The sequence below is a fragment of the Pleurodeles waltl genome, chromosome 10, assembly GCF_031143425.1.
Source record: "Pleurodeles waltl isolate 20211129_DDA chromosome 10, aPleWal1.hap1.20221129, whole genome shotgun sequence".
NCBI classification, from domain to species: Eukaryota; Metazoa; Chordata; class Amphibia; order Caudata; family Salamandridae; genus Pleurodeles; species Pleurodeles waltl.
In genome coordinates this window covers 430,818,809-430,834,087 of record NC_090449.1, presented here as the reverse complement: position 1 = coordinate 430,834,087, position 15,279 = coordinate 430,818,809, and the positions used below count along the sequence as shown (strand labels likewise).

The 15,279-nt window shown below is 43.7% G+C and overlaps 1 protein-coding gene across 1 annotated transcript in view; it reads left to right on the top strand.

Annotated features, from left to right (window-relative positions):
- The first annotated feature begins 12,476 nt into the window (after positions 1-12,476).
- Positions 12,477-15,279, top strand: part of LOC138262424 (syntaxin-binding protein 4-like) — a 374,700-nt gene continuing 371,897 nt past the window's right edge. The window contains exons 1-2 of the mRNA XM_069212325.1: positions 12,477-12,515; positions 12,788-12,860. Coding sequence (XP_069068426.1) covers positions 12,477-12,515; positions 12,788-12,860 — 112 coding nt within the window. The remainder of the gene's footprint in view (positions 12,516-12,787; positions 12,861-15,279) is intronic.

Sequence of the window (15,279 nt, the reverse complement as noted above, 5' to 3'; positions counted from 1 at the left end):
GACCCTTTCATAGGGTGATGGGCATGCATAGTAGGGTGTGCGGACAGACTAGCCTCTCCACTGAGAGCTATATGTTGGGTGACATGTGCATAGAAGAGCGTAGAGAGGGACCGGCCTCCGCAGACACCCCTGCCCATGGTGAGGTGATGTTGTATGTGCTAGTGTTTGTGAAGGTACTGGCCTCTTCACGCAAACCTCTCTTGGATCATGGGTGTGCATGGTATGGTGTGGGGAGGGACTGGCATCTATGCTCAGAACACACCCTAAGTGATGTGGTACATATTATTGTGTGGAGGGACTGCTCTCTCTGTTGAGTCACTTCCCCAGAGTGACAACCATACATAGCAATGTGGGCAGACGGACTGGCCTCTCTGCTGAGAGCTCTGTCTTGGGTGACGTGCAGAGTAGAGTGTGGAGAGTATAATGTGGAGGGGTACTAGCCTCTCCTCTAAGAGCTCTATCTTTGGTGCAATATGTGCATAGTAGGGTCAGAAGGGACTGGCCTGTTTGTCAAGACCTTTATCTTGGGCGACCAGTTGTGAGTAGTAGGGTGTGGGGTGGGGCTGGTGTCTCCGCTCAGAGCCCTCCCCAGGGTGATGTCATGCACAGAAGAGTGTGAGTAGGGACTGGCCTCTCCACTGAGATCCCTTTCCATGTTGACAAGCATCCTAGGTAGGAGAAGTAGAGGGACTAGCTTCTCTGCTGAGAGCTGTGTCTCGGGCCACATATGTGCATAGTAGAGTATATGAAAGGAAATGGTCTCTACTTGCTGAGAGCTCTATCTTGGGCGACATATGTGGATAGTATACTGTGGAAAGGGACTGGCCTCTCCATTGAGACTTCTTCCCAGGGTAATGTCATACATAGTAGCATGTGGGAAGGAACTGGCCTCTGCTGTGACCCACCTCCTCAGGGTGATGTTGTACATAATATCATGTGGGGATGGATTGGCCTCTCAACTGAGAGCTCTGTCGTGCACATCAGGTGTGCATAGTAGTGTGTGGGAGAGACTGGCCTCTTCCTTGAGACCCCTACCCCCCCAGTGATGGGCCTGCATTGTAGTGTATAGAGAGGGACTGGCCTCTGTGCTGAGAGCTCTGTTTTGGGTGGCATATGTGCATAATAGCTTGTGCAAAGGGACTAGCCTTTCTACAGAGCTCTATCTTGGGCAACATATGTGCAATGCAGTAGAGTAAAGTGTGGGTCTCCACTGAAACCCCTCCCTAGGGGGATGTGCATAATAGTGTGGGGAGAGGGCCTGGCCTCTCCGTGAGACATTTGTCTTGGGTGATGGCTATGTGTAGTAAGGTCTGGCCTCTCCGCTAAGCCTCCTGCCTAGGATGACAAGTGTTCATAGTAGTGTGTGAGAGGGACGGGCCTCCCCAGTGAAATCCATCCACAGGATGACAGATTTGTATAACAGGGTTTAGGAAGTGACTAGCTCTCAATTGAGACCTTTTCCCTAGGTGGGTATCTGCAAAGTAAGATGTGGGGAGAAACTGACCACAACTTTTTTGAAAGAATTTACAGTTTGTTTCATCACACTACCACTTATATAGCTTTTTTTGATCATTTTCAGATCACCAGGAATCTTCCCAGTGTACAATACTGGCAGCTATTTAATTTGTGTGCATCAAACAAACAGTCAGCCAAACAGAGCGCTCGCTCTCATGGGATTTGCAGGAGCCTCTCGCTCCCATGAAACAATCAATGGGGGGACAAAAACCATCTCAACCCAATCAGATGGTTCTATTTTTTAATTTGCTGAACTCTCTCAAGTCTCTCTTGAACTCAGCCATCTGGAAAGACAAATGTCCAAAAATGCTTCCCCCCCCATCCCCCTCCAAATGTATTTTTCACCTGTAGTGGCCAAATGGCTGAAGTAATTTACATGAACTTTGGCAAGGATATAGATTGTGATATGCAGTTGATCTTTTTGGGTGGTAGAGGTAAGTAGGGTATTTTTAAAGTTATAAGGCATTTAAACTTACTGATATCTGTGGCTACAATAGTTTCATGAAATTTCGCAGTTTTTCACAAATTTACCACAGTATACATCAATGGCAAGGCATTATGTGATGGCTAATGGCTGCCTTCACAAAAGTTAAAAGCAACCATGTTGTTTTAAACACTTTGGTTTGTGTTGTGGATTAGGGCCTTAGATACAGGTAAGTATTATGTGTTATATGTTTGCCTACCTATTACCACTTTATTGTGGTGGTAAGAGGTAGGGAAAGTTATTGATAAATTTCTATCAATAAAAAAAAAAAAATCACTGAAGTACTGCATTTCTTAAAAAAATTAAAAACAAAATATGTAAAAATCTAGTCTACGCCACTCCACACTACATCCCAGCACTGTGCACCACTCCTCTATACTATTCTACTGTACGCAACTCAACTCCACACAACTAACTCTGTCATTGTACTCCGTCACTGCACTCTACACCACTCCAGTCTGCGTTTCTCCGCTGTACGCCACTCCACTCTATGCCACTCCACTGTGCATGACTACTATAACCTACTCCACTCTACAACACTACTGTATGTTGTTACACTCCACTGTACACTATTCCACTGTACATCACTCCACTGTATGTCACTGCAGTCTACACCACTTCACCATACGCTATTCCACTTTATGCAACTACCCTCTATGCCACTTCAGTCTATGCCACTCCACTGTACCCCACTATGCGCTATACACTCTATGCTATTCCACTCTGTGCAACTCCAGTGTACTCTAGTGTACCCCTGTCTACCCCACTCCACTGTACGACACTCCACTCTAAAATATTTAACTATACACAATTATGCTCTTCGCCACTACACTCCCTTTTATTCTATTCCACTTATTACTCCAATCTATGGGACTCCAGTCTAAGCTACTCGCCTCTATGCCACTCCACTCTATGCCACTCCACTGTATGGCATTCCATTGCACACCACTACACTGTACCTCACTTCACTCTACACCACTCCAATGTATACCACTCCACTCTACACTGCTCTACTGTACGCTGCTCCACTCTGCCACTCCACTTTATGCTATTTCACATTAAGCCACTCCACTATACACCACTCTACTGTATGGTATTCCACTGTTACTCCACTGTACGCTATTCCACTGCATGCAACTCCTGTTATTCTAGTCTGTGCCACTCCACAGCACTGCAGCATATGCCACTCTACTGTAGGCCACTCCACTATATACTACTCCACTGTATGACACTGCACTTTGCACCACTCTACTGTACACCACTCTAGGCTACTCCACTCCAAAGTACACCACTCCACTCTACTCTGATCCTCTGTATGTAGGTCAACTGTATGCCATACAGTCTATGCTATTCCACAGTAGGCCACTCAAATCTATGCCACTCCACTGTACTCCACTACAATATGCCACTACACTATGGGGGTCATTCTGACCCGACCACAGAAGCACCGCCAACAGGCTAGCGGTGCTTCCCAGCCCATTCTGACCGCGGCGTTAAAGCCGCGGTCAGAAAAGGGAATCCGGCGGTTTCCCGCCGGATTTCCCCTGCATGGGCTGAATCTCCATGGCGCCGCTGCAAGCAGCGCCGCCATGGAGATTCCGACCCCCTTCCCGCCATCCTGTTTCTGGCGGTTTTTACCGCCAGGAACAGGATGGCGGGAACGGGTGTCGTGGGGCTCCTGGGGGCCCCTGCACTGCCCATACCACTGGCATGGACAGTGCAGGGGCCCCCTAACAGGGCCCCATAAAGATTTTCACTGTCTGCATTGCAGACAGTGAAAATCGCGACGGGTGCAACTGCAGCCGTCGCACCCCTGCAACTCCGCCGGCTCCATTCGGAGCCGGCTTCATTGTTGCAGGGCCTTTCCCGCTGGGCCGGTCGGCGCTCTTTAGGCGGTCGCCCGCTGGCCCAGCGGGAAAGCCAGAATGGCATCCGCGGTCTTCTGACCGCGGAGCGGCCATTTGGCGGTGACCGCATGGCGGGCGACGACCGCCGCCCGCCACGGTCAGAATGACCGTCTATACGCTATTCCATTCTGCCCCAGTGCACTCAATGATATTCAACTCTACGCCACTCCACTGTGCACTATTACACTGTATGCCACTACACTGTACCCCACTCCACAATGCTCCACCTTATGCTATTTCACTGTATGCTATTGTAAGTCACTCCAGTGTGCACTCCACTGTATGCCACACCACTGTATTACAATCCACTCTATGCTATTCTACTATAGGCCACTGCACTCAATACCACTCCTCTTTATGCGATTCCACTGTATGCCTCTCCACTGCACTCCACTACTCCCAACTCTTTCACTTTACACCACTCCATTTTAAGCTACTCCACTGTATACCAATACACTCTACAGCACTCCTTTCTACACCACTAAACTCTACACTGTTTCACTCTACAACATTCCACTCTATGCCACTCCACTCAACACCACCTCACTCAACACTATAGCACCGTTTGCCACTACACTCTACCCAACTACTCTACCCCAGTCGACAACACGCTTCTCTGCACTATTCCACTCTATGCCACTTCAGTCTTCCCCCTCCAGTCCATTCCACTCCACTGTGCGCCACTGCACTCTACTCTATGCTATTCCACTCTACTGTATATCACACTTCTCCTCACTATTCCAATTAATGTCACTCCAGTCTACGTTACTCCAGTATACGCTATTCCAGTGTTTGCTATTCCACTGTACGTTACTCTACTATATGCCACTCCACTCTATGGCACTTTTCTCTCTACCACCCTGTTGTGTAGCCATTTTAGTTATAGCTCCATCCCTGTTATTTTAGCACACTAGGCCTGAAGCTGTGCACTTTAACCTAGATATATTTTATTTAGTTCTGTTTATTATTTTAACAATAGCCACATTTGCGGTCTTGTTTTATTTTTCTCTATCTAGCTGTTCTTTGCCTAGGCCAGTCCTGCATTCTTAAACAAGACATTTCTTTCACTCTGTGCTTTTGTCATGGCTGCAGTAAAATAGGTTGCCGGCAAACGTGGTAACGCTTTGTCTCTAGTGTTCATGGAAACATACACACTCTTACGTAGGGATTCCTTCTTGGCACACCAGCTGTTTTATTTTAAAAATACTTCTCTGTCCCATACACCTTGGACGGAAGATTACGGCCAGATGATCATGACTGTATGCTGATTGCTGAAGGCTTCGCTACAGCTGCTTCTGTAGAGTTCAGGCCTTTTGCTCAGGTATGAGGGATGATGTCTTCCCACAGGAACCTGAAGGGCAGAACTAGAGCTTAACATGCTGTGCTCTAACATAGCCTAGGTAGGAGTTATTTTAATGATTCTAGTGACAGCATGGTAGCGTTATTTTTATGCTTCTCTCTCCTCGTCACAATTTTAATCCTGTCATGCCTCATCATCCTGGTTATTACAGGACATGCTTTATTATCTAAGATGCAGTTACTTCCTTAAATTCTTATTGAAACATATGCTGCCTCTGATTGTCCTTGTATACGTGAGACATTGGGCGTGCACAGCAAGTGGTTGTCCACATGGCCTGGCCTGCTGCCAACCCTCTCAGGGGCAGGCTGCCCCCCGCAACACATGGTCAAAGGCTGTGCATGGTGGGGGTGTCACCACATACCCTGTAAACGGTGTGAGGTTGGTCGCAGTGCCTGGCATCTGGGCAACTAACCCTATGCCACATGCAAACTTCTGCAACATCAAAATATAAAAAAAATAGACCTATAGGCTTCATCAGGGGGTGGGCATATCAAAATAAACAGAGCAGATCTATAATCTTTATCCAAATAATAATCGATAATTTTAATCAAAGGTATATTTTAATAACTCACACAATGCAGTGTTTAATATTGATCACTAAAAAAGTTTAATAAAGCTTTATTGTAAAACACGTTTGACTTTTTTTACGTAGATTTTAATATTACATTTTGTGAGTGAAACATGTGAACATAAATGGTCAGATTTTTTTTTTTTTAATTAAAATTAAACATATCCGAGTCTTTCTTTTGACTTTCTCCAGCCGGGAAAACTTAATCACATAAATAAACACAAGAAATCCATGTATTTTTTAATACATCTTTAGGCCACAAAAAATGCAGTATAGAAGCCAACCCCTAGAGAACACTGCACTCCCAGCTGTAGAGCAAAAGCTCCAACCCTGGAAAAAAACATAAAATACAGTAACTTCTCCTAGGGTCATAAATTCAATGACCCATGAAACTAACTGTTTTTTTATGTTATTTTGGGGGGGGGGCAGAATTTCCTGTGGCCCCACCTCAACATTAAGAAACAATGAAGGTGCTCCTGAGGCATCACTAAAAAAAAAAAATGTAAATAGTCCTTGCAGGGCATTATGGGGCGCTCTGAAGTAGCAGTGAATATGAGTGGCTCTTGACACTCATGTATTATTCACTTTTTGTTCTTTTAAAAAAAACATTTTTCTGGGTGTCCTGGTCCCACCTGGGAAACCCATTTTTTACCCCAATGGGGGTTGTGAGGGGAGCCCCAGGGCCCATGCGGCCTCACTGTCTTCCTGAAAGCTGTCCTAATTCCCAAAGGCCACATGGGGGCCCGCACTTTTGGTAACTTACGGGTTGCCGGGCCTCACCTGCAGAACACCAGACCATTATTCTTGTTGGGGGCTACATACATATACACATATGCATTTACATATATTTAGGACCATGTCTTCCATAGAAAAAGCATGTTTTGACTTGCCTATATCTTTGGCACCGTTTAATGAATCTTCACAAAATTTTCTTTAAAAAAAAAAAGGGTTGCGGTGATTCCTGTTGTGCAAGGAAAGTTTTGAGGTGATCCTTCAGGCAGGGCAGAGGAAAAGGGGGGGCAAAAAAGTTCCTTTTCCTATGTTTAGTCCCAAAGGACCTTTAGGTTTAAAGACCGTTTGTTTTGTTATGATAGGCCCCCGGGTGGACCAGGTCCCAGAGATTTTAATAATTTTGCATAGGGGGGGCCTCCCAGCCCTCCCCAACCACCTCGTAGGGGCGACTTTTTCTGGTATATGCAAGGCGGAAATGCACATGTTCCCCCAAGTCCCGGGGACCACCACCTCCCTGGGGCAAAGTCTAAATCTGGTGTGGGGGCCACATGCCCCCGCAGCCCTGGGTATCCCAACCTCGCGGGGAAAACAATACAAATGTGGAAAGGGGATCCGTTTTGGACCACCAAACACCAGGGATCACCACCTCCCCGGGCTATGTGTATGTTGAAGGGTGGTCGTGCGGCCCGGATCAAGTAGCCTCTGATGACCCCTGGATAGCAACCTCCGAGGGCCATCTCCTGCTATGTCCTGAGGTGCCCACAACCCCAGGACATAGCTGTTTGTTTTGACTTGGCTGCAGCTCTGCAACTGCAGCCAAGTCACAGCAAACACTTTGGTGTTTGACAGTGCGACCTGTCAAGCAGGTTCCTCAGTCAAGTCCTGCAGTCAAAAACCAAAGCTTTCATCTCTGTCCCCTGCATGCATGCAGGGAACAGATTAAATGCTTCAGCAAGCAGGGAGCTGCTGTTAAATCAGCTCCTTGCTTGCTGAAGGAATAGCACCATGAGGGAAGCCTTAAGGCTCCCTCCCCACGGTACAAGATAGCCCGTAAAATAAATTTGTAAAATAGAAATAAATAAATATGTAGGGACCAAAGGGGAGCCCTTGAAGGCTCCCTCACAGTCCCAGATAGCCCATAAAGGGCTAAAAGAAAAACACACAAATTTAAGAAAAACAATAGGTCAGTGTGAAGGTTGCAGACCTTGGCATGGAGGGTTCGAGTCCATCTGGATTATTTTCCCTCTTTTTTTCTATAAAGTACAATTTTTGTATTTTATTTTTTAAATGACAGATCCATCGTTTATTTTAAATTGTGCACAAGTCTCATTCTAAGTATATCAGACATCAAAACCTAAAATACTATCTCTCTCCCTCTCACTTTCTTTCTTTCAATCAATTTCTCCCTCTCACACACCCACTCAGACACTTGCACACCCACCCACAGACCCACTCAGACACTCACGTACACACTCACAGACTGAGTTATAGGTAACTATAACTCGCACCTTTGCCACACACATCTAATAACGCCATATATTATCTCATTGATGACATCTTCTATGCCATCTTTCATATTCTTACTGCAACTTTTGCAATAAAATTATTGATGAGACAACTGTGCTTGGCAAGGGTGCGAGTTATAGTTACCTTAGGGCACGTGTTATAGTTACTTGAAAGACGTCCAACTATAGCTGCTGAATTTCTATGGTTTTCTACTAGTAAATTCAGGACCTAACTAGAAAGTCCATGTAACCTTTGTTTTTTTCAGTGAATATATATAAAAATTATTTTACAATGTGTTGCTAGTCAAGTATGAATTATGATAGAAACTAATCTACCTAATCAGTAATGATCAGATATCTACTCTATCCTGTCAATGGTAGATCAAGAAAATATTTTTTATACTAAAACTAATCTCACTGTGGGTATCCTTTATGTGTGACCTGCAAAGATAAAAAACAAAACAAAGATAGAGACAAACATGAAACTAGATATATTGTTACATACATATCATCATGGTAGGCATAGTTTGTGGGAGAGTCATGGTCATGCCTAGGAACATGTAGAGTGGTGAGCATAGCAAAATGTAAACAAAACTGTGAGCAATCAGCCCCAGTCATAATATTTTATCTTACCTGCTACTGAAAGTGAACGGGCCTCATAAAATGCTACTGAAATGAATCTGGGGCTCTCAACTAATTCAAAGAATCCATGCACACACGAGCATTAAGGGGAGGGTATTTACCTCAAAATGTCAAGAGACTGTAGCAAATATTGTAAGCCTACTCACTTGGGGTCGACATACAGCATGTTGGAAAACCTACCCAATCACCGGCATCCCGAAAGATGTAAAGAATGAGCCGGGGGGATTTCTAAGCACTGCAGCAAGGCGTCTGACAACAGCCGTTAAGCGCAAGCTCATCTTGAGCGCATGTGTAAGCATTTAAAGACCTATTAGGTAGTGCTGTCATGTGGACTTTGCTTCAAGCCGGAGCATCTATACTCCCCATGCCAGTTTCAATGAACTTTTTGGGTGTATGTAGAGCACTATCACATGTGGGCTTTTGCTTAATGCCGGAGCATCTGTAACATGTGTCTCAGTTTTGGTGATCATCTTGGGTATATGTCTTACTCTCTAACAATCTCAATTTTTTTTTTCTTTTGGAATATTAAAAAACAGTGTAAACTTGACATACTACTCTATCATATTGACAGCTGTCCAGAAAACCTAAAATGCATTAACATGAATCACAGTGAAAGGGGTTCCTGCTAGTACTAGAGATGTGTGCGGGGCCAGCTGACCTCAACATTTTGCATTAACGGACTCCATGAGAGCCACTGAGTACTTTACTTCTATAGATATCTTCATCGCTAATTTGTGGATCCTTCAAGTTAGATTTGTCTTTGAGGTTATACGTCTGTGCTGCTGATCCTTGTTTAATGTTTTCCTCCGTTTTTCAAGTTTAAAGTCTTCTCTGGTGTTGTTCAGCTCTTTACATAGCAGAACTTGAACATTTTGTATTTGAGGTTTTTGGTGTTGGGGTGTTTAGAGGATGGCAGCAGTCCTGAACATTGAGGTAATATGGAGCTGGTTTGTGTTAGACATAGCAGGCCTTCAAGTGCAAAAGTTACGGTTACTACCTGGACGATTTTGTACCAGCATGACCAGCATTTCAATGCCTGGTTGGTAGAAAACTTTGAATAATTACCTAAAGCCAGTATTTTCCCATTATCAGTACATACTCTAAACAATAAAGTTAAGAAGAAAACACTTTAAATGTGTTCAACAGCTACCCTGACCCCTGACTGATAATTAAAGTAATTAAAGGCAGAAAGGCCATGTTATAAATGAATACGGCAATTTCATATCATTTCTGCTAAAGAATCATGTTTTTTGCTTGTGTGCAAGAGATTATGGGGTTTACTGTATGTCTACGGCGTGCGCTTGTACTAATGGGAGAGAGTTGATATCAGTCCAAATAAGGAGCCCAAGGGATGGTAGTTTCATGCACTTGGTTGATTGTTCATGAGACACATTTGTCAAATTTATCATTACAGTTTTTGTTGCAGCCCAGTGGTTTATACATTGCGAAGGTGGTGTTCTATGTGATGTACAATGTATGTGGGCTGAGGGTTATCCAAGTGGTGTGACTGGTGAGTAGTGAATTCAGGGAAGGGCTGTGTAATTCTGTGGATGAAGAACACACCACCAGTATTGTGGGCCGCATATGTGACTGATTATGTAAGCATTTAGAAAGAGATAACTGAATATGGGGATTAGTATGGGGATTATTAAGGTGCAAGTCCTTTTTCCATGGTGTCTAGTGCAACTAGGCCCCTTTTCATTATATGGTCTGTGGTGTCAAATTCCAAACCAAAGGTGAATATGGTGGTTGATGTTATGTTATGTCATGCAGGTTTGTAGACCACACTATCACCCTATAGAGTATCCTGGTACTGAACAGGTGTAAGTCTAGCCAAATTTAGGGCCCAGTGGGAGCACTCAAAAAGCCAGTTCTTCGGCTTCTTGCAGAATTCAAGAAAGAAGTGATTAAGTGGGTGTTCTCAGCATGAGCATTCAGCATTCAAACCGGTTTTCTGGTGCTGATTGGGAGCCATTTGAAAACCTTCAGAGTATGGAAGTTTGAGGCCGTGATGGCAATGACCTGGGTGGTCATGCCAAGGGTTTTGGTGTCTTGTTGTGAAAGGTGGTGGGGGGGCATGGGAGTTGGTCCTATTTCTGTTGTCCACGAGGTGGAGTTCAACAGTGTAGTGTTGCACCAGAAGATCATGATTTCGGTCTTGAGTGTTCAGTATCAGACAGTAGATCTTCATCCAGTGGATGATTTTGGTCATGCAGGCATTGAACTTGATCCAGGTACTGGATATCTCGTCCACAACGGAGGGAATGAGTTGTGAGTCATTGCCACAGGAGGGGTCCCTGATGTTGTGAGAGCGGATGATGCTGGTTAAGGGGGTCATGTGTTGAAGAGGGTAGGTCTCTGGGAGGTTCCTTGTGGAACTCTGCAGATGTTGCAATGGCGTCCAAGGTGTATATTGCCAGGCTGACTGGGTTCTCCGACTGGGAAAGAAACAAATCCTTTGGAGTGTGTTCTTGGAGTCCAATGCCTGTAGGTTCTGGATGAGTATGGGATGGAAAACCTTGAAAATGCTGAGGAGCAGTCCAAGAGGATGAGGGCAGCTTCTGTGCTATGGTTGGGTCTGTAAACCAGACAGTGATTTTGTTGAGTTTGTGATCATTGAGGTACTTGAGGCATCTGTTGATGATTGTCTCCAAGACCATAGCTGACAATGGTAACATTGGTCTGTAGTTGGCAAAGGTTGAAGGGGCATTGAAGGGTTTCTTTTGCAACAGGAGGAGGGTTGTGTTTCCAAGCTTCTGTGTAGGTCATGGAAGAGGTGGAGGCACCCAGAATGGGTGTGAGCATGGTGCTGATGGGTTGCAGGTATCTGGAGTAGGCATAGTGGGGTCAGTGGTCCGATGATGCACACAAGTGGATGGATTTCATGGTGGCAGTGGTTTATTCTGAGCTCATGTCAGGCCATGTGGTTAGCATTGGTTCTTTGGATAGTATCAGGAGGTGTTTGGCAAAGGCTGTCAGATCTAGTCGCAGACTGTTATTTCTGTAAAAGCTGTGAATTGCAGTTTATCCTCCCCTGAGAGTTTATGCCATTAACCATGCATAGAATAAACACATGCATGCATGACCCTACAATGATGCATATCATAAGGGCTGTGAAGAGTTGCACCCTCCATCTTAAAAAGACAAATGTATTTATTAAACGCATAATATGAATAGCACTGTGTGAACAAATTAAAACCAAGCACACTTCCAGTGGACCTTCGATTATTTAAATATATTGTTAATTATTTCAGAGATACTATATTAATATATGAAATATACTTTTAATGGCAGACCACAAAGCATAATATACAAATAACTAGTAGATGTTTCAGTAAGTGGATTCCAAGTAATGTAAAGGAAGACCTATTCTTTTGTCAAGTTTCTTGTTGTCATTTTCTACTTTACAATTCAAGTGTCCCATCACAGTCTTCAGGTTGTCAATTCTGCACAGCGTCAAATTCAGCTTGCATCTGTTGGTAGAACATGTCCTTGACTGTTTCCTCTGTGTCATTTGTTGTCGCAAAGCTTTAACAACTCGTGAATACAAGAGCTAGCCAAATGGCAATAACAGAATTCAAAAAAAGGAAAAGCCTGTATTCCGGGGGAAATTGTGTGTAAAGCTATAAGCCTACATACTGTGATTACTTTTCCCCCAGAAAACATTGCAATTACCCCAGCATTATTTTTGTCATTCTGTAAAGTGCTGCTCACAGTCGCAAAACATCTAAAACTGATTTGCTTAGGGGTACAAGGCTCAGCAATGGTGCTAGAAGTTGATATTCTTCAGGGTCTATGTCTGGTTAGCTGAAGGGTCAGACAGAAGGTCATGGAATTCTAGGGGAGACACCAGCAGTCATGTGGAAATTCACCTAGGATGTATTTATTCCACAGCACTTCCTTTGCTATTTCTCCATTACACCCAGTAGCTAGGTGGAGGGGCAATTATCTAATATTTCACTTTCTCTCTTTCCCTCATGCATACACACACACATACACACTTCCCCCACCTCTCGTTACCCCTTTCTCCTTCACTGTGGAATTGTCAACTCTGTTTTCCTTTTTTTCTTTTAGTGCAGGCAGGAGATCCACTTCCCTGCGCCTTGCCCGTCTCCAGATATCTGCCGTCCAGAAGTCACAGTGTCAGGTAAGGAGAAGCTGGGAGAATCAAGATGTTCAGGAAGAGAATGTATCGTATTACTTACTGATTAGGCTACAAGCAGTAGCATGGCTTTCCAGGATTGGTATTTTAGTTTGTGCTTTACAGCGTATTTCTTCCTCTAAATGGTGTTCTGATTTAGGGCTGATATTTTTGTAGAAGTACACTGTTCTAGACATATATGCAGTGCTTAATTTATAAAAGAACAGGAACCAGGGCCCAATGTTTTGCTCAGAAATCCATAGCCAGTGATATTGTGGATCAGGATGCAGAATACCAAGGCTGCATAGTCTTTATAACACTTCATGCCTCTAAAATAGACAACGAAACACTCCCTCCATCTTTCAATTCCTCCTTCTTTCCCTCTTTTGTGCAGTAGTAACTTGTTTATTTCGGGATTAATCTCATAAAACACAAAGGTGAGACATTAAAATCTCATAATAAATACTCACAAAAAAGAAAGAATACAAATTATAAAAATACATTAAGAGAGCCTGCAAAGCTTCAGATCATCACAATAGACTATAAAGTACTTTTTTTATGTGCTACATACTTGCGTACTTCATTATTAAACATAGCGAAACAGCACTGGTATAATAATATTAAAAACAGCAAGAATAAATGTGTTTGTTACATTTATGATAGAGCCTGCATTTCACTAGAGCAATTTGAAGTGCTACAACGAAATTCCCAGTGCTTTCCTGGTATGCCAGACTGCACATAAATAACTAGAAGACTTAATGCTAACGGAATACTGCAGCCTGACCTTAAAATTCGATAAGATTCATTGTAGTGTCTCGTTCGCAATGCAATAAAAACTGGCCTGGACCAGGACCTCCTAGGTTTACCATATGCTGGGCAGAAAAACAATAGCTGTTCTGCATTCTCAAGTGTTTAATTGCAGATGGGCAGTTTTGTGATTTAGATGATGTAGAAGCCTATTTATTGGTGTATTTATTCACTAACAGCACGGCTACCATGAATTTCATTAGCAAAGAGCGAGCAATTGGTGGTACAAAAGCATCAATATACATTTCATGTGATGATGTAGGTTTAAAAAGCAGAACGTCATCAACCAGCCCTCCTGCTCCTTTATTTAAGTGATGAAATTTCATCAAAGTAACCCAAAATTACCCTTGATGACTGCCTTGGTAGACGTATTTAATAAGGAGGAATTAGTCCAGTGCATACCAGACCTAAAGTAATCACTTGAAATCTAATTTAGGACAACCAAGGAACAGTCAAACTGTTCTCTAGATTTAAAACGTCCTCCAATGTAGACATGAGGGCAGCCAATTTAGGGGTAGACCATAATCTGACCCAAAAGAGTAGAGGTTTTAACTTTGCCAAGTCACCTATCTGTTTGAGCCCTGTATCAGAAAATAGGTGAATAGTTGCAGTACTTGGCAGACTGTACAAGGAATTTTTATCAGATTATTCTCTTTAGATGTCAGCCCACTCGTATCCCCTGTGCCCCATAGCTCAGCTCCATAGAGAGCTGTAGACTATGCTTTCGACCTATAAATCTTGAGTGCTGGGGATACTGATCTCGGGGTGGTAGCTTTATAACCCTTAATAACTGCTGAAGCACTATGAAGTAGAGATAGCTTTGAGTTTAACAGTTCAGCCCCTCACTTATTAGTTTTATCAATCCTTACTCCCAGATAGTCAAATTGATCTACCTGTTGTAATTTTACCCCCCTTTTGTGGTACCCCTCTTAGGAGAATTTATGCGCTTTGAATACCATGATCTGAGTTTTGGTGGTATTTATTTCCAATCCTCAGGCATCACAGTAATCAAATAAACTATTAGGAGGTTCTGCAGTCCTATCGGTGTACAAGATAACTGCAGAGTGTCGTCTGCAAATAATGCTGGAAAGGAAGTACCCCAACCAAGGACCATTGGGGACGCATGTTATTAAATAGCTTACCATGTCGCTGATGTAAAGAGAGAACAACGTGGGTACAAGAACACAGCCCTGCCACACTCATCGATCAATGGGTATGCATTCTGTGTGTTCCCCACTAGCCCCCTTCCACCTACTTGGCCAAAATTCCTATCATGAAGCCTAATGAGCACACCCAGTAAGGTTGGCTGTACACCCAATTTGGCCAGAGTGGACCACAGTTGTTGCCTGGGGAGTAAGTCAAAGGCAGCTCTTAGATCCACAAAGGCTCCATAGAGATAATCATTAACAAGTGTCAAGTATTTCCAGACTATAAGATTCAAGCGAAAAACCTGGTCATTAGTACTAACTAAGTGCGAAAACCAGCTTGATATGGGAATAAGACTTTAAATTCATCCATCCAACCTTGTAGCCTGTCAAGTACTTGGTGCAAGAATACGCTCTGTAAGTTATCAATAAGGCTGATTGGCCTGGAAGTACCTGGGGATGTTCTGTCACCC